We start from the raw sequence: 27,523 nt of genomic DNA on the forward strand, positions 1-27,523 counted from the left end.
CAAGTCCAGGAAGTGCAGAGAGTCCCAAACAAGAGGAAGCCAGCCTGGCCAATAGGACTCCATGGTTGAGTGTTGACCTATGAACCAGGAGGTCACAGTTCGATTCCCAGTCAGGGTACATGCCAGTGTTGCAGGCTTGATCCCCAGTGTGGGGCATGCAGCAGGCAACCAATCAATGATTCTCTCTCATAATTAATGTTTCTACCTCTCTTTTCCTCTCCCTTCCTCTCTGAAATCAATAAAAAAATATTTTTAATTTTTTTTAATTTTTAAAAAAAGAATCCAAAGAGGCCCACACCATACCATAATTAAAATGCCAAAGGTGCCGAAACCAGTTTGGCTCAGTGGATAGAGTGTAGGCCTGTGGACTGAAAGGTCCCGGGTTCGATTCCGGTCAAGGGCATGTACCTGGGTTTCATGTACCTGGGGATGGGCAGGAGGCAGCTAATCGATGTTTCTCTCCCATCGATGTTTCTAACTCTCTATCTCTCTCTCCCATCCTCTCTGTAAAAACTCAATAAAATATATTTTTTTAAAAAAATAAAATGCCAAAGGTTAAAAAAAAATAGAGAGAATCTTAAAAGCAGCAAAATAAATGAAGGAGGAGGAAGAGGAGGAGGAGGAGGAGGAGGAGGAGGAGGAGGAGGAGGAGGAGGAGGAGAAGAAGAAGAAGAAGAAGAAGAAGAAGAAGAAGAAGAAGAAGAAGAAATAAACAATATGAACAATAAAATGGCAATAAATACACACCTATCAACAATTGAATCTAAAAGTCAAAATAAATGAGCAAGGAATCTAATAATTAAAATTAACAGATAAATAAAATAGAACCAGAGGCATGGAAACATGGAACAGACTGATGAATCTCAGAGTGGAGGGGAGAGAGAGGGGTAGAAAGAGATTAACTAAAGAACACGTGCATATATGCATTTCCTATGAACACAAACAATAAGGTGATGAAGGGCTTGGGTGGAGCAGAAACCAGGTAGAGGAGGCAATGGGGAAACATCTATAATACTCGCAACAATAATTTTTTTTTTTTAAAAAAAGGATAAGTGTGAAAAAACATTTTGGAAGGTACGGCTTCTAAAGCTAAGGAATTTGATGTTATTTACTACAGAGTAAAAAGATAATACAGATTTATAACATTTATAAGTAAGGTTTATTGCCTAGGAGTTACTCTTCCATCAGCCCTGAGGCATACAGGCTCACTGCTTCCCTAAGTCTGTTCCCCCGACCTTCTGCAGTGATCTACACTAAGGATTTTTGGTGTATTAACTTCCTTCATATGTTTGCTGGGTTACCTACATGCAAGGTCCCTGGGCTGGTGCCCTGTTCTCCCTTCTTTGGCAACCTCCCAGGTCCCTGGCCCAATGCCTCAATATTCAGTCCTTGCTTGCAGCTTCAGGGAGTATCCTTCCTTTGTCCTGGGATCTGGGTGCCTCTGGATCACCTGTGTCATCTGATTTGTCTCTTTGGGAAGCACTCATCCTCCCTGACTCAGTTAAGCCAAAACCTTTTCTTGTCCAGCCACATTTTTAAAGCTTTTGTGTTTTTTCCTCTTTATACATGTAAACTTATATAGGATCTTTGTTTTCTTCCCAAGGAAATCCCTGTTTTTCCTTTCAGTTACATCAGTTCAGCAAACGCATTTCAAAATAAATAGTACATTATTTATTTTGCTATATGCTATCTTGGGCAGCTGAAATTTTTTGCTAGAGTAACAGGCTAACACTGTTGCCACAACTTGTTTATCCTGAGATTTGAGTAGCTCCTTTATGTGTTAGAAGCATAAGTAACCCCTTTGTTGGGTAGTCTCTTTTCTGTCCCAGAGATGAAGGGTGAACTTTACCAACAGGAATGGGACACATTGAGCACTGAGTGACAAAAGGGGTGGAAATTCCTAACAGTGCAATTTGAGATGATGACACCATTCTCTAATTGTCTTCTTCTTATGCCCTCTCTTCAGTGATACCAAACATAGAACAGTTCCTAAGAAGTAATGGAGAAGATAATGAGGAGAGACCTGATATCCAACAGAGCCTTGAACAAGGTAATTGCAAACAGATTGAAACTGATTCTCTTCTGCTAACAGAAAAGGAGAATGGGAAATGGGCCTGAGTCCTGAGTGGAGTTTGGGAATCAGGGAAGACCTGTTGAGGAACATGGAGAAGGCAGAGAGGGCTGTTTGTATGAAAGTATGAGCAGGGACTGAGCCTGGAGGAGGAGCTATGACAAGACACCATTAGCCCAATAGCCAGACAGAGGAACAGGAACCCAGTGTACCAGGGAACCAAATTTAAAGACAATGCTGACCTGAAAGTAACTATGCTTTAGAGGGAGACCCTGCAGGAGCATATCAGTGTGAAAACTGTGAAAGATGAAGAACTATGAGCCTAAGATCAACAAAGGACATCCTGGATGACAGATAAAGGGGCTGATTTAAATGTGGGGGATGTTGTTCAAGAGCAGGAATAGTTAAGGTGTCATATAGGGAGGGAAGAGAGGAAGTGGTAAGATGTGCAGGAAAATGTGGGTATTTTGAGACAGGAAGAAAGAGGGGAAATGAAAGACAGAAGAATGGGGTAAAGGACACAACAACAACAACCATATTCCTAAGAGCTCACTTATTGAACATTTACTCTGGCAGTTGTGAGCTTAGTATTCACAGCTGCCCTTAGGGGGAAGTATCACTCTCTGTTCACTTGCAGAAAATGAGACTGAAATCTTGAGAGGCCATGTATGTAGTTGTCCTAGGGTCAAATGAGCAGGATGAACCCAGGCATTCTGAACCCAGAGCCTGAATGCTTAACCCTATACATACCCAGATAATCTCATAGAAAAGAGAAAATCGAGTCAAAAAAGGAAAACATGTTCAGAGAGAAAGATACAGAAAAAAGAATACTAGGAGAATCAGACACAACCTCATAAAAAGGCCAAAAAGAGAGAGAAACAGACATTCGAAGAGAAGATGTGGTGTGAAGGGGTTGGGGGCAAGGAGACATAACTTTAGGAGGTAAGGGAAACCCACCAATCAAAGAAAGCTTCAAGGACAGCAACAAGTTCCCCATAGCTATGGGTGACAAGAAAAGCTATTTGCTCGTTATCTCAGTGAGATGGCAAGACTGAAGTCAGGTGGCAGCTGATGGCAAGTGTAGGGTGGAATCCTCCAGTTCCAAATGGGCTTTGTTGATACCTGGGGGAAGGGGATCTTCAAGTCCTATCCTATCTAATAATAGACAAACATGGTAATTGACCATACCTTCCCTACACCTCCCATTGGCTAATCAGCATAATATGCAAATTAACCGCCAACAAAGATGGCAGTTAATTTCCATACATAGGCTCCAAGCAGTGGAGTGAAGCCTGACGGCCCCTGGAGTCAGCGGAGCAGGGAGGCCGGATGTTTCTGGGGCCGGCAGAGCAGCAAGGCCTCACTGCCCCAGGGCCAGCGGAGCAGTGAGGCCTCACATCCCTGGGGTCGGCTCCAGCTGCAAGTCGGCCAGAGCTAAGGCCTGGTCCCTGGATGCCGGAGGCAAACTGGTGCCAGCAGCCAGGAGAAAGGAAGGCCTATTGCATGAATCTCTTCATGCAACAAACCTCTAGTTTTATAATAATTAATTGGTGATTAAGGGAGAATGTCACAGCCCATACTTTAATATCTGAAATAAACTTCTAAGGTCTTTCCCCAGGAACCAGTGACAACTCATATCAAAGGCTGGCAGCAGTGGATCCCTATCCATCAAACAATACTAGTCTGTTCCTGTTGACCATTCTGTGATCCTTTCCTGTTCTTGTCCCATCTGGCAGGTGCTGTGGTGGGAGGGCTGCTTCTTTTTAGGATTAGTTGCCCAGAATAGTCATTGGCAATTCCTCCAAGGATTTCTTTAACAGAGTCTTCATTTTTCTGGTTGCCTGGGAGAGTTGCTCCTTCCATACTCCTGAAATGCACTTGCTTCCAGCTCCTGACAGCCTGGGCCTGGACCTAATGCCCATGCACCTGGCTTCCCAGTTTTCTGCCTCTGTCTTGCTTGAATTTGGCTTCAGCCTTGTTTTGACATCAGGTCCAGTGGTGGCCAGCACTACAGCGAGAGTGGTGGGGTAAGGGTGATGTGTGTGTTCCCGCTGGGCCAGGGTTTCTCACCTGTTGGGTCCTTCACACAAAACCATAGATGCCATGTGCTTCCTAAGCAAACCCTCTCCCATCATCTCTGGTGCACAGGCCTGGAGCTGCTCTAAAAACATAGAAGTCATTATTATGTAGCTTGTACTGGAATGTGTTATTTAAGACAGGATATTCAAAATTAGTAATGCATTTTTATTTTAAAAAGTCTTTCACATATAGTCAAAAAGTTAGCATTTAAGAATATGAAATATCCAACATGCATCAGTTCATATTCTTAGCTTGTCATCTATCAGTGCTGCTGGTGGGATCAGGAGAGGAGAGAGGAAAGAATCATGATGAGTAATGAGCAGAGAAGACATTCAGAGTGTGTGTATGTGTGTGTGTGTGTGTGTGTGTGTGTGTGCATATGGGCACACTGGTATAAAGTATAGGAAGCAGGGACAATGACATTATAACCCAAATGATGCAACAAACCACCAATAAATATGTCCAAGAGTCTGACCCAACAGGGATGGTTGAATGTGACATGAATCACTGAGGGAAAGGCTATGTCACATCCCCCAATCCAAGAGGAGGCTCTAAGGAACTGTGGATGTGGCACAAAACATGAACAAAGTCCCTGGTTCTATGTTAAAATTTGGGGGATTAATTTCTAAATCATCCTAATATACAAAAACCCAGGCTCCATAACATCCACAAGGACTGGAGGCTCCACCAACCGGAAGTCAGTGCTGGGTTGCTGTGGTGACTCAGCACTGACTGCCTCAGCTGCAGGAGGCCCATCCAGCACTGACTGCTGAGGGGGCTGTGGGTCAGGCCTGGGGAGAGGGAAGCAGGGTCTGATCCGTAGCCTCTGTGACAACTGTTGATCAGCACTTGCCTCTCTCTTTTGCTCTGGGCCTGGCCAGCAGCCACACCTCTTTTTCTCTGGCCTCCACTGGGACTGCTGATCAGCCCTTCTGCCCTGATCAGGCCCATTAATAGGCCCGGAGTTTCTGACTGGAATAGAAACCAACCAATCAGCACCAATCTGGGTGAAGTGTGAGGAGCCAATGGCTGCCTAAGAGGCGGAGCTTTTGACACTGACTGGCACAGAAACCAACCAATCAGAACCAACTCTGGGTGAACTGCGAAGGCAGAACCTAAAGTGGGGGCTGAGGAGGGGTTTTAAGGGCAACAGCTGTTTGGTGTAAGGTGTAAGAAAGTGGTTCAATTTTTTAATGGCCAGTTTGGCAGTATAGTGCATATGGCTATCAGTCCAGTTATAGGGATTATGTATTTTTGTCTGCCAAGAGCATTTCCTCCTGATGAAAAAGGCTTCCCCCTCCCCCGCATTTAAGCAACCCTATTCTATATAATCGATCTATACCATTAAGAGGGTAATATGCTAATTAGATCAGGTCAGCCAACCATCTTCTGGACTTCTGACTTACTTCCAGACAAAGCCATGGTGATGGGGGCCAAGGCAGAGGCCATTAGGGGTGATCAGGCTGGCAGGGGAGGGAAGTTGGGGGTGAGATCAGGCTGGCAGGGGAGGGAAGTTGGGGGCAAGATCCGGCCAGCAGGGGAGGGCAGTTGGCAGTGATTAGGCAGGCAGAGGCAGTTAGGGGCAACCAGGCCGGCAGGTGAGAGCAGTTGGAGTCAAGATCAGGCCGGCAGGGGAGGGCAGTTGGGGGTGATCAGGCAGGCAGAGGCAGTTGGGGGCAAGATCAGGCCAGCAGGGGAGGGCAGTTAGGGGTGATCAGGCAGGCAAGCAGAGAGGTTAGGGTAATAAGGCAGGCAGGCAGAGGCAGGTGAGTGGTTAGGAGCCAGCGGTCCCAGATTGCAAGAGGGATGTCCAACCGCTGGTTTAGGCCCGATTCCCACAGGGAATCAGACATCCCCCAAGAGGTACCCTATTGGAGAAGGTGCAGGCTGGGCTGAGGGAACACCCCATGCACAAATTTCATGCACCAGGCCACTAGTCTTTACATAAGTTGCTTTCCATAGAAAAATAGTAATAAATGAAAAAACCTGAACTGCAATGAAAAAAATACTTATCTATTATTCATAACTATTGAGGGAACAGAGTGGGATGGGTTGATGGAATCAATAATGAGCAGAGGAGGTTCACCATGGGGAAGGGGGGGGGTGCACTGGTCCTGAGTGGTTTACTCAGCAATTCATTACTTAGGGTTTCCTGCTCTGCTCTGCCCTTGATCTCTGTCCACAGACCCTTTCACCCTTGTTTACCAGTTCCCTTGCTACTGCTTCCTGCTGGATTCCTAACCTGGGGGAGACCAGCAAGAGAGTGGAGTGTGGGAGCAAGGGAAAAGCTGAGTATTTTGCTGTCACTATCTTGGAAAGCAATTCTGCCAGTAGCTACATCTCCTATGACCACCACCCACCAAGCAGACCGGCCATGGTTCAGCTTCTACCTACCCAGTGACTCAGCACATGAGTTCACCCTTGGTCCCTCCCTCCCATAGCTTTCTGTTGACCATTCTTCCATTTTGATTTCTCAGCTCTTCTACCAGTTGTATAACTAATCCCCTGGATTAAATTTCCTTTGCTCCAAAAGCTTAGAGAGTTTGTATTTTCCTGTTAGACTCTGTGATTGATGCAAGGGACAAATAAAATATCTATGAAGCTGAGGAGAAGCAAGATGGCGGCGATATATGCAGAGGCGTCCCAGGTCTTGTCCCGGAGCAAATGGAGTAAGCAGCTGAAACTAATAACACCCACCCTGAATTGGCAAATTTACTCAGTTGGTGAGACGGTTTGCAGCAGGGAAGGGCAGAGCTCCCCTGGAAAGGTTAAAAACCAGGTATCTGGGCAGGAAAGTTTGCCAGACCTGAGCCCAGAGGGTCGGAGGGAGACCGCATGGCAGACAGCCTCGTCTCTTGGGACAGACAGACCCTGACCAGGGAAAGGAGTTCCTCGGGTTTGCTGGCGCCGGGAGATTTGAGATTTGGATTTTGTGATTGTGGAGAACTGAGACTAAAGGGGGCATCCTGAGGAACTGACCAGACCATGCAGTGCCCATAAGAGAGGAGCGTTTCCCAGATCATGCAGTGCTGGTAAGAGAGAAGCCTTTCCCAGACCAGTAAGAAAGGAGCGTTTCCACGGCCGGCGGGCGTTTGTTTGTTTCTTTGCTTTCACTGAACCCTGCTCATAGGACAGTTCGGATACAGACACTCACCTGTGCTGAAGAGAGGGCGAAGGTGCGGACGAGTGGAATCTGGGGAGAGGCTGAGGAGAGAGGGGGAGCCGGGGGAGGTGGCAGCGAATTGAGTGCTGAGATACCCCTGGGCCCAGGACTGGGGCAGCCATTCCCTCCAGAGGGTAGAATTCCTCCCCCCAGGCCCCCAGGCAAGGAGCACAGCCACACCCAGATTCCACCCTGTATGCGATAAAGGATTAAAACAAGCTGATTAGTCCCTGGGAGTTACCAGGGTCTGGCCTATAGAGGGACTTTCAGTCCCACCAACAACACAGAGCAGGGTAACGATTAAAAAAGGAAAGAGAAGCTGTATAGTCTCAGAGGCCAACCCAAAAACACTGCCACCCAGAGGCTGAGCCACAAACTGACTCTTAGGTGAATACAAATTAAGGCAGACTGGATCACAAATACGGCCTGCTTTAAAATCAGGACTGTGATTTACAACACGGAGGAACAGTGTAACGTAGGGAAATTCAACACTCTCCTAAATACCTGGCAGGACTAAGGCAAACCAGGCTGAAGAGTAGAAGAACGAAAGACCATCACTACTGCAAATTTTTTCTTTTTCTTTTTCTTTTTATTTTTTCGCCTTTTTACTAAGAAACCAATTTTTTTTTCTTTTTCTTCTTTTTCCTTCACCTGATTTTACCCTTTCAATTACCACATTTTTTATTTTTAACCAGTATTATTACTGCTACTATTTTACAATTTTTTTAAAGAGCCATTTTATTTTTTCTTTATTTTCTTTTGGGATTAGTGTTCTCCATTCTATTTTCATCGTTCCTTTAGCATTAATTTTCCCTATCTCAATTTCACCTCTTTGCTAAAACCCTCTTCCCCACTTTTCCCCTTTTTGTGTCCTGTTTCTCTTACCCTATTCCTGCTTCAGATTTTCCCAATTCTGTCTTTTTACCCCCTGTCTAATTCCACCCTACTTATATATCCTATTTCCAATCCACTGCTATAAATCCTTATACACCTATTCTTTATCCTTCTTCACTTTCCAAACATTTTTTTTTCTCTTATCTTTCTATTGTTTTCTTGATTGTTGAATATATTGGGGGTTTTTTTTTATTTGTTTGTTTGTTTTGTTTTGTGTTTTTTCTTTTTCTTTTTTAGGACTGGTTGTGAGGTTGTTTTTCTTTTTCTTTTTCTTTTTTTTTTCTGCTTGTTTTTCTCTTCCCTCCCCCCCCCCCACCCCGGTTATTTTTCTGCTTCTGTTTTCCCTTACCCCACTTGATATTATTGGTGGTTTGTAGTTTGCATTCATCTCCAGGGATCTGTTGCTGGAATTTGTTGAGATTAGTGGCAGATCTATTGGAGTTTGCTCCTCATACAAATAGTCTCTTCCCCACTATTCTTCATTCTCTCTTTTCACTCTTTTTTTTTTCTTTCTTTTTCTTCTTTTTTCCCCCCTCTTTTTTCCCAATTCTATTTTTGCACTCCTTTTTTGTTTGTTTTTTTCTTATTTTTCTTTTCTTTTCTCTCTTTTATCTTCTTCTCTTCTTTCTCCCTTATCCCCTAATTCTCTTAATTCAGGTGGTCACCTTTATTTGGGGTTATTAATATCGTGAATATACTTGAGTTCAGTGCCTGGTACGTTGTGCCTTGTTGTGTTGTATTTTGTGCTTTTAAATCAACGTAGCATATCCAAGCAACAGCAGCCCCCTGATCACTGCAGCCTCCTGATCACCATACCCTCTGTCTGAGGAACAGCAGCTGTACGTGAAGCCTCCCCCCACCAGCCAGAAGAGCCAACACAGCTGTGAACAACACTCACCAGAGGAGCTGCTGCCAACTGGAAAGCAGCTGCTACCGCAACCGTCTGAGCAGCAACCACAACCCAAGGAGCCCCTGCCACCCAGGGAGCAGCCACTGAACGTCTCAACATCTACATATGTCAGCGAGATCAAACATGGGTAGGCAAAGAAACCCCAAAAGGAAAGAAAAGGAGGACTCGCCAGAAAAGCAGCTAAGTGAGACAGAGGTATGAAACATGACAGAAAAAGAATTCAGAATAAGGGTCCTAGAGTGCATACACCAGACGGAGGAAAAAGTCAACAACTTATTTAAGAAGCAAGAAGAAACAGATGAAAAAATCAATTACTTATGCAAGAAGCAAGAAGAAACAGATGAAAAAATCAATTACTTATGCAAGAAGCAAGAAGAAACAGATGAAAAAATCAATAACTTATGTAAGACCCAACAAGAAATGAAGAGCAATATAGCTGCAATAAAAAACACCATTGAAAGCATTAACAGTAGACTAGGAGAAGCGGAGGACCGAATTAGTGAATTAGAAGACAAAGAAACAAACACACCCAAACTGTACTGCAATTGGAGAAAAAATTAAAAGACAGGAGGAGAGCCTAAGGGAGCTTTGGGACAACATGAAGCGAAACAACATACAAATAATAGGGGTGCCAGAACAATAGAAAGAGGAACAAGGATTAGAAAACCTATTCGAAGAAATAATATCAGAAAACTTCCCTGAGGTGGGGAAGAAAAAAGTCACACAAGCACAGAGAGTCCCAAACAAGGTGAACCCAAAAAGACCCACACCAAGACACATCATAATTACCATGGCAAGTGTTCAGGACAAAGAGAGAATCTTAAAGGCTGAAAGAGAGAGACGGAAAGTTACATACAAGGGATCTCCCATTAGACTATCAAATGATTTCTCAACAGAAACACATCAGGCCAGAAAAGAAAGGATGGAAATTTACAAAGTGATGCAAAGCAAAGGACTGAATCCAAGAATACTCTATCCAGCAAGGCTATCATTCAAATTTGAAGGGGAAATAAGAAGCTTCACAGACAAAAAAAAGTCTAAGGGAGTTTATCACCACCAAGCCAGCCATGCAAGAAATGCTAAAGGGTCTGGTGTAAAAAGAAGAAATAAAAAGCTCAGAAAGAAAACAGCCACACACAAAAAAGAAATGGCTACAAACAAGTACCTTTCAATAATAACTTTAAACGTAAATGGACTAAATGCTCCAACCAAAAGACATTGAGTGGCTGAATGGATAAAAAACCATGACCCATACATTTTCTGTCTACAAGAGACCCACCTCATTAGAAGGGACTCACACAGACTGAAAGTGAAGGGATGGAAAAATATCTTCCAGGCAAATGGAAAGGAAAAAAAAGCTGGGGTAGCAATACTTATATCGGACAAAATAGACCTCAAAGTGAAGGCCATAACAGAGATAAGGAAGGCCACTTCATAATACTAAAGGGATCAATACAACAAGAAGATATAACCCTGGTAAACATTTATGTACCCAATGCAGGAGCATCCAAATACATTAAAAAAACTCCTGGAAGATATCAAAGGAGAGAACGACAACAATACAATCATAGTAGGGGACTTTAATACACCACTGACATCACTGGATAAATCCTCCAGACAAACAATCAGCAAAGAAACAGCAACCCTAAATGACTCACGTGATCAGATGGACTTAATTGACATCTTCAGAACACTTCACCCCAAACCCATGGAATATACATTCTACTCAAGGTCTCATAAGACACATTCAAAAATAGACCACATATTGGGTCACAAACAAAGTCTCCCCAAATTCAAGAAGATTGAAATCATACCAAGCATCTTCTCAGATCACAAAGGCATAATATTAGAAATGATCTACAAAAAAAACAACCCAAAATACTCAAACACTTGGAAGCTGAATAGCATGTTATTAAATATTGATTGGGTTACCAATGAGATCAAAGAAGAAATTAAAAGCATCCTGGAAACTAATGAAAATGAAAACACAACAATCCAAAACCTATGGGACGCAATGAAAGCAGTCCTGAGAGGGAAGTTTATAGCTCTACAGGCCTATCTCAGAAAGCAAGAAAAAATGGTAGTAAATCATCTAACTCTACAGCTCAAAGAATTAGAAAGAGAGCAACAAGAAAACCCCAGAGTGAGCAGAAGGAAGGAGATAATAAAGATTAGAGCAGAAATAAATGACATAGAGACCAAAAAAATAATACAGAAAATCAATGAAACGAAGAGCTGGTTCTTTGAAAGGATAAACAAGATTGACAAACCTCTAGCCAGGCTCACCAAGAAGCAAAGAGAGAGGACCCAAATAAACCAAATCAGAAACGATAGAGGCGAAATAACAACAGACCCCACAGAAATACAAATGATTGTTAAAAAATACTATGGACAGCTCTACTCCAACAAACTAGACAACCTGGAGGAAATGGACAAATTCCTAGAAAAATACAACATTCCAAAACTCAATCAGGAAGAATCAAAAAATCTCAATAGGCCAATAACTATGGAAGAAATTGAAGCAGTCATCAAAAAGCTTCCAGCAAACAAAAGCCCAGGGCCAGACGGCTTCACAGGGGAGTTTTACCAAACATTCAAGGAAGAACTAAAACCTACCCTCCTCAGACTACTACAGAAAATTCAAGAGGAAGGAACACTTCCAAGCTCATTCTATGAAGCCAGCATCACCCTAATACCAAAACCAGGTAAAGACAACACAATGAAAGAGAATTACAGACCAATATCCCTCATGAACATAGATGCCAAAATCCTCAACAAAATCTTAGCAAATCGGATCCAGCAGTATATCAGAAAGATCATACACCACGACCAAGTAGGATTTATTCCAGGGATGCAAGGATGGTACAATATACCCAAATCAATAAACGTGATACATCACATAAACAAATTGAAAGAAAAAAACCACATGGTCATATCAATTGATGCAGAAAAAGCATTCGACAAAATCCAACACCCATTTTTGATAAAAACTCTCAGCATGGTGGGAGTAGAAGGATCATACCTCAACATGATAAAAGCCATATATGACAGGCCCACAGCCAACATCATACTCAATGGACAAAAACTAACACCATTTCCCCTAAGAACAGGAACAAGACAAGGATGCCCACTCTCACCACTCCTGTTCAACATAGTCCTGGAAGTATTAGCCATTGCAATTAGACAAGAAGAAGAAATAAAAGGCATCCAAATTGGAAAAGAGGAAGTAAAACTGTCCTTATTTGCAGACGACATGATATTATACATACAAAACCCTAGAGACTCCGTCAAAAAACTACTAGACTTAATACATGAATTTGGCAAAGTAGCAGGATACAAAATTAATGCCAAGAAATCTGAGGCATTTCTATACACAAATAGTGAACTTGCAGAAAGAGAGATTAGAAAAACAATCCCATTTACCATCGCACCAAAAACATTAAGCTACCTAGGAATAAACTTAACTAAAGAAGTAAAAGACCTCTACTCAGAAAACTACAGGACGTTGAAAAAAGAGATAGAGGAAGACATAAACAGATGGAAGAACATACCGTGTTCATGGATTGGTAGAATCAACATCATTAAAATGTCCATACTACCCAAAGCAATCTATAAATTCAACGCACTTCCCATTAAAATACCAATGGCCTACTTCAAAGATCTAGAACTAACTCTCCAAAAATTCATCTGAAATAAAAAAAGACCCCGAATAGCTGTAGCGATCCTGAGAAAGAACAAAGTAGGTGGGATCTCAATACCAGATATCAAGCTGTATTACAAAGCCACTGTTCTCAAAACTGCCTGGTACTGGCACAAGAACAGACATATAGATCAATGGAATAGAATAGAGACCCCTGGAATCGGCCTGAACCAATATGCTCAATTAATATTTGACAAAGGAGGCAAGAACATACAATGGAGCCAAGATAGTCTCTTCAATAAATGGTGTTGGGAAAATTGGACAGATATATGCAAGAAAATGAAACTAGACCACCAACTTACACCATACACAAGAATAAACTCAAAATGGATAAAGGACTTAAATGTAGGACAAGAAACCATAAAAATTCTAGAAGAATCCAAAGGCAACAAAATCTCAGACATATACCAAAGCAATTTCTTCACTGATACAGCTCCTAGGGAAGTTGAAACGAAAGAGAAAATGAACAAATGGCACAACATCAAAATAAAAAGCTTCTGCACAGCAAAAGAAACCATCAACAAAACAACAAGAAAACCCACTGCGTGGAAAAACATATTTGCCAACGTCATATCTGATAAGGGCCTAATCTCCAAAATTTATAGGGAACTCATACAACTTAACAAAAATAAGATAAACAATCCAATCAAAAAATGGGCAAAGGATCTAAATAGACACCTTTCCAAAGAGGACATTCAGAAAGCCAAGAGACATATGAAAACATGCTCAAAGTCACTAATCATCCGAGAAATGCAAATCAAAACAGCAGTGAGGTACCATCTCATACCTGTCAGAATGGCTATCATCAACAAATCAACAAATGACAAGTGCTGGAGAGGATGTGGAGAAAAAGGAACACTTGTGCACTGCTGGTGGGAATGCAGACTGGTGCAGCCACTATGGAAGACAGTATGGAGTTTCCTCAAAAAACTGGAAATGGAACTCCCATTTGACCCTGTGATCCCACTTCTAGGAATATATCCCAAGAAACCAGAAACACCAATAAGAAAGGATATATGCACCCATATGTTCATAGCAGCACAATTCACCATAGCTAAGATCTGGAAACAGCCTAAATGCCCATCAGTAGATGAATGGATTAGAAAACTGTGGTACATCTACACGATGGAATACTATGCTGCTGTAAGAAAGAAGGAACTCTTACCATTTGCAACGGCATGGATGGAGCTGGAGAGCATTATGCTAAGTGAAATAAGCCAGTCAATGAAGGAAAAATACCACATGATCTCACTCATTCATGGATAATAGAGACCGTTATAAACTTTTGAACAATAGTAGATACAGAGGCAGAGCTGCCTCACACAGATTGTCAAACTGCAGCGGGAAGGCCGGGGAGGGTTGGGGGGCAGGAGGGAGGGGGTTAAGAGATCAACTGAATGGCTTGTATGCATGCATATGAGCATAACCAATGGTCATAAGACACTGGGGGGTAGGGGAAGCCGGGGTATTGTCAAGGGCCGGGGGGCGGGGGAAGGACATATTTGTAATACCCTTTGTAATGCTTTAAGCAATAAAAAAAAAAAAAGAAAAAAAATAAGAATAAAAAAAAAAGAAAATTTTTATTAGAAGAGGCATTCACAGGTCACAGAAATTATTAGGAAACAACAGAATAGGACAAAATAGGAAACATAACAGAGAATGGGTAAACTGAAAAATCAGGTGGGGTACTAAAGGCCATGACCAGGGGGAGACAGGGAGACTCTGGGACACATGTAAAGAAGAGCTCACGCCCTGCCCTACACACCTACAGTGCTTCACCCTAGACACTACTGGGTCCTGATTGGCAATGATAAAATAATGTAGAGAAATAAGTGTGAAGAGAGAAAGATACAGAGGGAAATGAATATCAATAAATATAAAAAATGGGGGGAAACACACAGAGAACTATGTCAAGGAAGAGTAAAGGACAATGAATGAAGAACTGGTAGAGAGTGGAGTAGGTAGAGAGAGAGGACCAGGCATTGTCTGATTTGGAGAGATACTGCAAAGAAGGCACAAAGGTCTATTCCTAGCCCCATTGAAAAGGTAAGACGTCCACAAAATAAAAATGGCCCTGGAACCCAGTCAGATAAAAATAAGCCTCTCTTCTGAAAAGTAGAAACAAAAATAAAAACAAACACCCAGAGTTAAGAGAGGCACACAATAAAGGACAGATTTAAGCAGCAGGAGAGGAGCAGGTGGAGGTGCTTTCCCTGAAGTGGCATTACAGGAAAAGGGGCTTGTTGATTGCAGTGAGGGTGCTCATTTCCTTGGAGAAGACTTCATTTATTTTAATTTTGTCCAGGAGTGGAGCCACCCCGCCATGGAAACCAAATCAATAACTGCTCTGTACACCTAGTGAATATAAAGGAGGAAGATCTGTCTTTAAATTCAGATGTTGAATGGGAAGCCCAAGCAAGGAATGACTGCAACCAGGCATCTGACATAATAGGTAAGACTGCCTGAAAGAATGTGTGATGTGAATCCCAGGACCAGGGAAGGGTCTGTGATGTGTCATCAGGGCCCATGGAGACAGTCCTGGTGGCCTTGGTTAGAGGTAGAAAGGGGAGGGAATAAGAGCCTTATGCAGTGTGCTCAGCAGAGAAATGTCCCCAGTAATTGGAAAAATAAACAAAAGCAGAAATGGTTGGTTTAATGTCAAAGAGATTATTTCTGTGCAGGAGAGGAAAATGGTGGGTGTAGGAGAAAAGGAAGAAAAATGAAGAGCCAAGATATTTATTAGAGGAGAGAGAAATAAACAATACAGGCAAGGAGAGTTTTAAAGACATACCATTTCCAGGCATAATTTGTGAAAATTATTTGAGCCAATAGAAAAGTGAAGAAGTAAATGAGAATGGAAGAAAGAGTAGAATGATGGTGGGGACTGGAAGTGGATTAAGGATGGAGGTAGGAGATAGAGCGAGGATGGGGGTAAGAAGTGTGCTGCAGGATGGGCAAAGCTGCCCTCTGCACATGAACTTCTCCACCTTCTGCATAGGACTTGGAGTAACCCGCAGGTCACACACATTCGGGCACAGACCAGGCGGACCTGAGTTAACTTAACTTCTAGATCTCCCTAGTGCTGTCATGAAGGGGTTTTCTGTCAGTGGGCTCCCTGGCCCCATTTTGAGACACTAAAGGGTTTTCTCCTCTATGCAGTGATCGACAGTGATGATTCCAGAGAATCCAGTGATGGAGATGTGCCCCCCAAAGCTTCCAGCTCAGCATTGAAAAGGAAAAGTGGTAAGGAGGTGGGAGTTCAAGGCTTGGGCTGCAGGAACCTGAATTAAGAGTTACTATTTCCATGCCCTCGCCAGTTTGGCTCAGTGTATAGAGCGTCAGCCTGCAGACTCAAGGGTCCCAGGTTTGATTCCGGTCAAGGGCACATGCCCAGGTTGTGGGCTGAATCCCTAGTAGGGGGTGTGCAGGAGGCAGCCAATCAATGATTCTCTCATCATTGATGTTTCTATCTCTCTTTCCCTCTCCCTTCCTCTCTGAAATCAATAAAAATATATATTTTTTAAATGTCAGGCAACTCACCAGTGGGTCACTTATGAAGGTGGAGAGTCACAGGTGTGTCAGGAGTCTGAAATAAGAGCTCCCGTTCTCTGCTGAACTTGACTCAGCCAGCTTTGACGCTGAGGTCAGGTGCAGAGGTCCAGTTCATGGCAGAATCCCATTCTTTTTGCTTAGCCTGACTCTTTTGGGAACTGTAGGAAGGCAAGAAATCATCATAATGTCATGATTACCATGGCCCTGTTGATTGTCATGGAAGATGTAGTAGAAATACACTCCTAAAATGGAAGTATCTAGCTTACTACATCACTAAACTAATCATTAATAATAATCACTGTAGTAATAAAAATTAATAAAGTCTTGATTTTGTACAGTGATATCCATCCCTAACACACCCATATCCTGTGGAACCCATTAAAGCCAACTATTCTTTTTTTTTTTAATATATTTTACTGATTTTTTACAGAGAGGAAGGGAGAGAGATAGAGAGTTAGAAACATCGATGAGAGAGAAACATCGATCAGCTGCCTCCTGCACATCTCCTACTGGGGATGTGCCCGCAACCCAGGTACATGCCCTTGACCGGAATCGAACCTGAGACCTTTCAATCCGCAGGCCGACGCTCTATTCACTGAGCCAAACCAGTTTCGGCTAAAGCCAACTATTCTTTTGCTTCTCAATAATAGTGTCATTTTGTCACAATCTTAGTGAAGCCTCAAAAGACAACTGATTCTACCACTAAACTGTTAGGAGGAAAAACATCAAATCAACTATTCATAACCCAGCACATTTTTTAAAAATATATTTTTTTATTGATTTTTGAAAGGAAGGGAAAGGGAGAGAGAGATAGAAGCATCAATGATGAGAGAGAATCATTGATTTGGCTGCCTCCTGCACATCCCCTACTGAGGATCAGCCCCAAACCCAGGCATGCACCCTGACCTGGAACCAAACTATTTCATATGTCAATGCTCAAACATTGAACCATGCCAGCCAGGCAACCCAGCACATACTTTTTATGTATGTCTATGCTTTAGCATGTCACAGGCTTATACAGTGATGTCATACAAACTTTTACACAAACATCCTCATAAAAATCTTAAGGATATGAAACCTGGTCCTATCTCTGAGTACAAAGGTGTTCAAGAGTATTTTTCAAAATGTTATCTAATCTAATAAAAGAAAAACGTGCAAACTGACTGTTCCTTCGCTACACCTTAAGCCACACTCACCAGCCAATCAGAGTGATTATATGCAAATTAACCCAACCAAAATGGTGGCGGGCAGCCACGGAACTGGAGAGAGAAGGAGGCTTGGTTGCTCCAGTGATGGAGGAAGCCAAGCTTCCCACCTGTCCTGGCAGGCTCTGAGCTCCACTCAAAGCTACAAAGTTTCAATTATAGAATGTAAATAAATCTCAGAACAAACAAAAAAAAAGAAAAAAAGGCGAGGCTGGGAGCTTCCGTTGAAGGGGGAATTGGCCAGCCTGAAAACTATCCTCAGCCCCTCACCCAGACTGGCCAGGCATCCCAGTGGGGACCCCCCACCCTCAAGGAGGTGTGGCCAACTTAAAAACAGCCATCAGCCCCTCACCCAGGCTGGCCAAACCTCCATGGGGTGAGGTTTGCAGCTGGTCACACTCCTTTCAGGGTGGGGGGATCCCCACTGGGGGAAGCTTGAACAGCCTACAAACAGCCATCAACCCCTCATCCAGGCTGGCCAGGCACCCCAGTGGGGACCCCCATCCTGAAAGGGGTGTGAGTAGCTGCAAACACCCATCAGCCACTCACCCAGGCTGGCCAGGCACCCCAGCGGGACCCCCACCCTGATCCGGGACACACTTCAGGGCAAACCAGCCAGCCCCCACCCATGCACCAGGCCTCTATCCTATATAATAAAAGGGTAATATGCAAACTGACCCTAACAGCAGAACGACTGGGAATGATTGGTCACTATGACACACACTGACCACCAGGGGCCAGATGCTCAATGCAGGAGCTGAACCCTGGTGGTCAGTGCACTCCCACAGGGGGAGCTCTGCTCAGCCACAAGCCAGGCTGCCAGCTGCTAGTACACCGGTGGTGGTAGGAGCCTCTCCCGTCTCCTCAGCAGCACTAAGAATGTCAAACTGCAGCTTAGGCCTGCTCCCTGCTGGCAAGTGGACATCCCCCAAGGGCTCCTGGGCTGCAAAGGTATGTCTGAGTGCCAGCTTAGGCCTAATCCCCGGAGGAGCAGACCTAAGTCGGCAGGTGGTCATCCCCCGAGGGGTCCCAGACTGCAAGAGGGCACAGGTCAGGCTGAGGGACCACCCACCGAGTGCACAAACTTTTGTGCACTGGGCCTCTAGTTGAGAAATAAAGGAAGACCGAGGGCTGATTCTGAAGTCCTACTTCTCAATGTAGTAGGTTTGTGGTTGTGGTTACTTTAGAAGAAAGAAACAACAAATCAAAAACCTTTATAAACTCAAGCCTTCTGCAGTATGAATCATCCTAAAATTTGTGGGGGTTTTTAATCCTCACTGGAGGATATTCCTTCCATTGATCTTTAGAGAGAGTGAAAGGGAATGAGGAGCTGGGAGAGAGACAGAAAAAAAAAAAAACATTGCCATCAACTAGTTGCCTCCCACACTTGCCCCAACTGAGGTCAGAAAATGAAACCTGCAACTGAGGTACATGCTCTTGACCAGGAATTGAACCAGTGACCCTTTGGTCATAGATTGATGCCTTAACCACCAAGAAAAACCAGCAAGAGAAAATTTGTAAATTTTATTTAATCATTTCCATTTTCTCACCACCACCTATTTATTGTAGGTACTGTGGATTTTGGAAACAACTCCATTTCAGAAAAAGCCAAGAAGAGAAGAAGTAAGAATAAGATTTTATTTGCTTTTGATGTGAGAAATAAGTTTTATAATGCCAGTGTTTCATCTTTATTGTTATCCTATATAATAAAAGGGCAATATGCAAATTGACCAATGGGACCACTGGGAACGACTAGTTGCTATGACGTGCACTGACCACCAGGAGGCAGACGCTCCACAGGAGCTTCCCCTGGTAGTCAGTGTGCTTCCACAAAGGGAGCTCCACTCAGCCACAAGCCAGACTGATGGCTGCAAGCACAGCGGCGGTGGCAGAAGCCTCTCTCATCACCTCGGACTAAGAATGTCCGACTAAAGCTTAGGCCCACTTCCCAGGTGGTCTTTTCCACAGGGGTCACGGACTGTGAGAGGGCACAGGCCGGGCTGAGGGACGCCCACCACCCCTCCAGTGCATGAAATTTCAATTACAATATTGTGGTAGGTAGAACAATGGCTCCTCAAAGATGTCCATGTCTTAATTCCTGAAACCTGTAATCTGTTCTCTTACAAAACAAGTGGACCTTGAAGATTTAATTAAACTTGGACCTTAAAATGGGAGAAGTTATCCTGCATTACCAGGGTGGCCCCAATATACTCCCCTAGTCCTTCAAAAATGGAGAATCTTTTTTTGGTGTGGAGAGAGGAAGAATGGTCAGAGAGACACAATATTGCAGCTCTGAAGATGGAAGAAGGGCCCTAGCTAGTTTAGCTCAGTGGATAGAGTGTCAGCCTGCAGATTGAAGGGTCCCAGTTCAATTCCAGTCAAGGGCACATGTCGGGGTTATGGACTTGATCCCCAGTGAGGGGCATGCAAGAGGCATCCAATCAATGATTCTCTCTCATCATTGATGTTTCTATCTCTCTCACCCTCTCCCTTCCTCTCTGAAATCAATAAAAGATTTTTTTAAAGATGGAGGAAGGGGATAGGGAATGTGGGTGATCTTAAGAATCTGTAATTCACACAGCATTCACCTCCTTGGGCATGATGTGAGATAGTAATTACAAGAAATTACCCCAACACTTTTACATGAATTGAAATGCCCATTCACGTGACTTTCCCTGTACTCATGGACCTGTGAATAGAATTCTACTCTGAAAAACTAGTCTGTTTATAATTCAGTACAAAATTGACTTAATTACAAAGGTTTAAAGTAAAATTTGCTTTTCCTACCCACTATATTTTCTGTTGCAAAAAAAAAAAAAGATACATTGAGGAGAAATAGAAAAGATAAAGATTTCAGAAATTCAGTGATGTTGAACTTCTGTGTGTTCAGAATCTAATCAAGATTTTCTCCTAAAAACTCCAAATTCCTTTGGGAATTTGAAAGTACAATGAATTTAAAGATTATTTGGGGTAGAATTTAAACATTTTAAAGGAGAATGACCTATGCATTTATTCAAGTCACCTTTTTTGTTCTTCAACAAAATTTTATAGCTTTCTTTCGATAGACTGTTCATGTTTTTACTTTCCCTGTCAGATTTGCTGAGATATAATTTATATACAATAGATTTCATCACTTTAAAGGTTTAATTGAATATGTTTTAACACATATATATAGTCATGTAAACCAACATGATCATGACATAGAACATTTCCATCATCCACAAATATCCATTTGTGTCCCTCTTTGCATCCCCTGGTCTTGAAACAGTGGGTCTGTTTTTATCACTGTATTTTTCTCCCAGGAATTTCATATAAATGAATTTATACAATATATAGTTTATTTATGTCTGTTCTTTTTTACTAAGCATAATGTTGTTGAGACACACTGATATTGCTCTGTGTATCTGCAGTTACTCCATTTCTATTGCTGAGAAGTATTCCTTGTATGAATAAGCAACTGATTTATCTATTTGCCTTTTCATAGGCAGTGAGCTATTTTCATTTTGAAAAAAAAAATGATGAACATGTTCATACAAATATTTGGGTGAACATATTTTTTATTTTTCTTGGATAAATACTAAAAGAAGTACTACTAAGTCATATTAATTGAACGTAACTGCATGTTTGATGCTTTGTGAATCTGCCAAAGTATTTTTCAAAGTGGTTGTACCCTTTCATATTTCCACTAGCAATGTTTGAAAGTTCCAATTGCTCTGCATACTCACCAGTACTTGGTATTGTTATTTTTTTGTTTTTATTATACCTATTCTTAGGAGGCATTTAATGGTTTTTCTTGCAATTCTAATTTGCATCTCCCTAATAATTAATGGTACTGAGCATCTTTTCATTTTCTTGCCATTATCCACAGATCCGTTTTGGTGAAGTATTTATTGAAATCTTTTACCCTTATTTAATTGAGCTATCTCTTTTTTTGTTTTGTTTTGTTTGTTAAAGAGTTATTTATTTGTCCTGGATTCAAATCCTTTGTTGGTTATATCTTATAGGCTGAAAAAGCTGACCTTTTCATTTTCTTGGCACTATCTTTTCAAGAATAAAATTTTTAATATTTGATGAAGTCTAATTCAACAATTTTCCCTTTTATAATCTGTAATTTGGGGTTCTATTTAAGAAATCTTTGCCTAATTTGAGATCCTGTTTTCTCCAAGAAGTTTTATGGTTTGATGTTTACATTTAGCTCTGTGATCCAGTTTAAGTTAATTTTTGCATATGATGTTAGCTAAGACCTTTTTTTTTTTTGTCATAGGGATATTCAATTGTCCCTGCAAAATTTGATGAAAATACTATCCTTTCTACATTGAATTAATTTTATTTCACATCCATTTGAAAATAAATTGGCCATATGACTTTGAGTGTATTTCTGGAATTCTTTTTCTGTTCCATTTGCCTATCTGTCTACCCTTATGTCAATACTACAGGATCTTGATTACTGTAGCTTTAGAATGAGTCCTGAAGTCAGGTAGTAAGACCTACAATTTTGATTCTCTTTTTCAAAATGCTTTTAGCTCTTTTAGGCCCTGTGCATTTGGATTTTTCTTCTATCTTTAACTTTAGATACTTTTTAAAAATTGGTTTCACAGAGGAAGGGAGAGGGAGAGAGATAGAAACATCAATGATGAGAGAGAATCGCTGATCAGCTGACTCCTGCACACCCCCTACTGGGGATGGAGCCTGCAACCTATGCACATGCCCTTGACTGAAATCGAACCTGTGACCCTTCAGTTCCCAGGTCAATGTTCTATCCACTGAGCCAAACTGGCTAGGGCCATTTTACCCTCTTTTAAGATCATGTCACTTTCCAAGGTTCCTACTGAGCTCCAGCCATGTGGCTATGTTCTAGGCCATCCAAAAGATAAATGGAGAAAAGCAAAACATATCTTCCTGCAGAATGCTAGCCCTTTTGTGTGAAGCTTTCCTAAAGTTTCTCTCATCCCACAAAAATAGTTTGTTCTCATCTTACTCAACAAATCTTAAGCTGGTGCTCCTGCCAACTATTAGGGAAACTGGAGGTAAAATTTCTATAATTTCTTTAACCATGCCTTAATCTCAACAGATAACAAGGATCTTAGCATGGATTCCCGCAAATTCAACATCCCATCTCCATCATTTAGCTATTGTTACTAAATTTCTTCTCATTATAAATTTTGAAACATTGTCATTTACTTAAATTTGTTATCATTTTATGCACATCATTTTATGTTTCTCTTTTGGTTTCAACATTGGTCTAGCTGAATAAATCCTTGGTTCTTTTTGTCAGAGTGTCTAAATGTTATATGTGCAAATTTGCCTTTATTTTGAAAGAATTTTTTATTGATTTTTCTATATAGAGAGAAAGATAGATGATAGATAGATGATAGATAGATAGAAATCTATGTGGAAGAGAAATATTGATCAGTTGCCTCTTGTATGGGCTCCAACTGACCGGGGAGCAAACCAACAACCTAGTAATGTGCCCTGATAGGAATCAAACACACAGCCTTTCTGTGCCAGGGACGGCACTCCAACCAACTGAGCCACACTCTACAGAAATAATTTTTTTGCCAAGATTAAAAAATTCTAGGTCAATGTTTATTTCTCTTCAGTATACTAATATGATTACTGCATTGTCTTCTAGACTCTATTGTGTGGCTGATGAATATTCTCCTTGTATTTTAACTGTCACTTTTTGGTTAATAAGCTATTTTTTTTGCCAAAGTATCTTTTTCCAACTTTTGAATTATGAAAACTTTAAGGCTATTGAAAAACTTGAACAATTTTACAGTAAACATAGACTCACAATTAGCATGTATTGTGCTTACTTTATCTCATTTTTGTCCATCTATCCATTTCTCGATTCGTCCACTAACCGTCCTCAACTTTGAAACATTTTAAAGTTGCAGACAATAATACACTTCCCCCAAAACACTTTAGCATGCATATCATTAACTAGATTCAATATTTGTTTGTATTTCTTTTTCTTTTAGATAAAATTCACAATGAGATGTACAAATACTAGATATTTCATTCTATGGATTCTGATTAAAGTGTTCTCCTGTAAAATCCTAATTGTTATCAAGAGACAAAATATGACCATCACCCTAGAACTTAAACAGCTCTCCTCTGAGGAGGACACTTTACTATCCTGGGATAATTAAGAGGGAGATGCTCTCTATTTTATACTAGTCAGAAAACAAATTTGCCCTCTGACTTGGGGAGCTACATTAACCCTAGCTTCTAAAACTCTTTGCTATTCACACATCCTTGAAAAGATACTCTGGGGCATGTGGAATTGCATAGAGAATTGGGTCCTAACAAATTCACCTCACAAAGCACATTCTGGCTATTTCCCTGTGAAGACACCACTCCACCAGCCAAGATTAACCTGACCCCTGGAGTCTAGTAGTATATTCATTCAAATTGTTTCCTTCAGAATTTAACAAATGTCCTAAACCATAATTTCTTAGGTCTCCTATGACCACCGCTATGGTACAAGTCACCATGGTTGCATGAGGGAGGCAAGTGAATGCCTGGCTTTCACACAAGAAATGCAATCCCAAGGGCACACATGGTGATCCTGAAACAGAGGCATTTATACTTGTTCAGGTTCCTAAAGGGAATATATAAGCCATGGGTAGGGTTGGTCCCTGATCACCTGTAATCTTAAAGTTTTCAGCTCTATTCATTGTTGATGGGTTTTGGAAAGAGATGGGGGCAATATAGTCTATCCAATCTGTTCTACTTCTTCATGATGTCTCCCGCAACCCTGCATCCAATGACTGAGAATCAGTGAGGGGACCATGTCCAGAAATGTTCTGCCTGGGAGATGCTAATGCTGGCAGCAGCCCCTGATTCCTCACATCTGATGCTGAATGGCAGAATCAGCACCTACATATGTGGTGGGAGAGTAAGACAAGAGTGATTTCTTTCAGGACAGTCTTGAAAGACAAATATGGTTAGTGCTCTTCCACCTCCCACACCTCCTAGGTATTGCATCCTCAGGTGCCTGGATCTTTTGCTCTTCCTTTACTACCAAAAATATTGTGGGGGTGGGGGAGAGGAGGAGAGATAAAATATATTGTGTACCATTCCATTGACTGTAACTTCATCTCTTCATCTTTCATTCCAATAATCTCATATTGTCCCTCACATTTTTCATCCGGGAGAGTCAGATACAAGCAGGGAAATGGCATTCCCCAAAAAATATAACCAAAATTATATCCAAAATCTCTAGGCACTCTGAAGAGTGGGGAAGAACAATGCATCCTCATCAGCAATGGTCAGAACAGAATCCAGATTTTCACAATTGATCTATATAATGCTATTAATTCCCCACCACTTTTGTCCTTATCACAATGCAGGAAGGAGCTGATCCCTTTCTGCCTAGATTGGGGAAAGTTGCCTTCAGTGACAAAATACCCATAATAGAAAAGTGTGTGCACAGGAAGAGATGAGGTCATAGAGTTAGATGATCAGAGCATTGTGTGTAGCCTTTTATAAAGGCCAGACTGTAATGGTCCAGCAAGTCATGCAATTTGCAGATTGTTCTTGCGCTTCCTCAGCTCCTCTTTTAGCTTTGGAGAAAGTTGATGTGAGGGACAAATGAGGCAAAGTAGAGAACATGAATAGCAGGTAGACACTATCTTCAGGGTTAACTCATCTCCTCATCATTCATTTGAGCCCTGAGTAAGAGCTCAAACGGGGAGATACAAGTATAGTCTCTGATATTGTCTCCAGCTACCTAACTGCACTGGAAAAGCATAGATGGAGACCTTCCTTCAGAACATGACAGCAGCTGTATGTTTCATTGTCATGGAAGAATCATGGGAGGGGATGACTGCATTGAGAGTTACTACAGTTTTATAGAAGCCTGATGTCTCTGCTCAGGCATTCTGATTGTGTGAGATTTGAGAGGTGAGATGAAGATAGGCATTCTGTTGTTGTGCACCAAAAATGCCACTGACAGAAAGACTTTGAAACTCTGGAGATTTCTGGGATAAAGTTTCCTAAGTACTCCTATGTCTTTATAGAAACAATCTCAACATGGGAGGAAGTTGTATTTGTGCAGTTGTAAAATGAGACACCATGAAGAATCTTCTTTTTCAGGGGGAAAACTGCACACAGATGTGGAAGTGGATTATACAGCTGAAATACTTCCTGTGACCTGTGGGGAGAAGATGGGCATGTTAATTAAGAGAAAATTGAAACGAGGTAAGTTTCAAGGTCTACTTTCACTTATAAGCCCTCCATGAAGGAATCACTAGAAGTAATAGAATCACGCATGTAAATTACCCATTGTTTAAGGAATTGGGGCCCCAATTTTTTCTTGAGAAGAGGTAGGGATCTCTAAGATGATGTTTTTACACTTTAAGAAATGGTGCATATTAAGTGCTCACTTCCACATGGATGCCCAAGGAACCAAAGAGAAGTGCAGAAACGTCAGTCTGTGGGTGGAAAATATTGCATACTTTATTTTGAATCAGCCTCCACCTTCATATCCTATACCCCTTCTGGAAACCATCAACAAGACAGGGTGTTTGTTGTAGTGAGGAGTTCACAAAATTTAGAATCAGAAAACCTGAGTCCCAGCCTCAGCTCTACCAAGAGTGGCTTAGTAACGAATGGGACTTTTCTGAGCCTGAAACTTCTCATCTAATAAATGGATAATAATTAGAAACCTTCCTCCTGGTGTGGCTTTGAGACAATGTATATAATGACCGTAAAATAAAGCTTTCCAATAGTTGTCTATTATGATGAACCCCATATCAGATTAATCTTAATGTGGGTATGTGAAAAAATAATATGTTTGCATCAAAACTATTTTTAAACAGCTTTACTGAGATATAACTCACATATATACTAGTAATTCACCATTTTAAGTGTAGAATTCACTGTTGAGCTTTTTGTTTCTGTTTTGTTTATTCACAAGATTATAAAACCATCATTACAATCTAATTTTAGAAGAGTTTTGTCCCCCACTAAAGGAAACACCATGTCTCTCAGTAGTCAATACCCACTCCCACCTCACCCCACCATCCAGCCCTAAGCAACCACTCATCTATTTTATGATCTGTATACTGGCCTATTCTAAATATTTCATATCAATTGATTCATATAACATGTGCCTTTCTGTGACTGGTTTTCACTCAGCATGATGTTTTCCAGGTTCATATGTATATATCATGCATTATACTTTATTCTTTCTTATTGTCAAACTAGAAGCCCGGTGCACAAATTGTGCACGAGTGGGGTCCCTTGCCCTACCCCACAATCAGGGCCAATCAGGGGCATGTCGCCCAGTCCCGATGGGGGCCTATGGGGGCTGGTGGGCTGGGGAGTGACCATGGGAAGTTGGCTGGCCGGCCAGGGAGGGACCACAGGAGGGCTCCAGGGAATATCCAGCCCTCTCACCCAGTCCCAATCAGCCAGACCACAGCAGCAAGCTAATCTATCGGTAGGAGTGTCTGTCCCCTGGTGGTCAGTGTGCATCATAGGGAGCAATCTGTCAGACACTTAGCGTATTATGCTTTTATTATGTAGGATAATATAATAGTCCATGGTGTGAAGACACAGTAACGCATTTATCTATCAGTTTGGGTTTCCTCACACTTTCACTATTATGAATAATGCTGTTTTGAATAAAGATTTTGGTGAACCTGGTTTTTTAATTCTTTTCACTAAATACTCTGGAGTGGAATTGCAGGGTTATATGGCAATTCTATGTTGAACTTATTGAGAAAAATCAAAACTATTTTCCACAGTATGGCACCAGTTTATATTCCCACCAGTAAAATCTGAGTGCTCTCATTTCTCTGCATCCTCACCAACACTGCTTATTGTCTATCTTTTTCATTACAGCCATCCTAGAAGGTGTGACATAGTATCTAAATGAGGTTTTTATTTCCTTTTCTCTAATGAATAATGTTATTAAGTATATGACTATCCTTTATCTATA

General features: G+C 41.7%; 1 protein-coding gene across 1 annotated transcript in view; it reads left to right on the forward strand.

Moving 5' to 3' along the window:
- The window catches only part of LOC139015093 (nuclear body protein SP140-like protein), a 69,430-nt gene that overhangs the window by 26,626 nt on the left and 15,281 nt on the right, over positions 1-27,523 (forward strand). The window contains exons 4-8 of the mRNA XM_070422366.1: positions 1,967-2,050; positions 15,123-15,269; positions 15,977-16,060; positions 19,144-19,197; positions 25,675-25,779. Of these exons, the coding sequence (XP_070278467.1) occupies positions 1,967-2,050; positions 15,123-15,269; positions 15,977-16,060; positions 19,144-19,197; positions 25,675-25,779 (474 nt within the window). The remainder of the gene's footprint in view (positions 1-1,966; positions 2,051-15,122; positions 15,270-15,976; positions 16,061-19,143; positions 19,198-25,674; positions 25,780-27,523) is intronic.

The sequence above is a fragment of the Myotis yumanensis genome, unplaced genomic scaffold (assembly GCF_028538775.1).
Source record: "Myotis yumanensis isolate MYYU_CA2020_CCGP unplaced genomic scaffold, mMyoYum1.0.hap1 SCAF_8, whole genome shotgun sequence".
NCBI lineage: Eukaryota > Metazoa > Chordata > Mammalia > Chiroptera > Vespertilionidae > Myotis > Myotis yumanensis.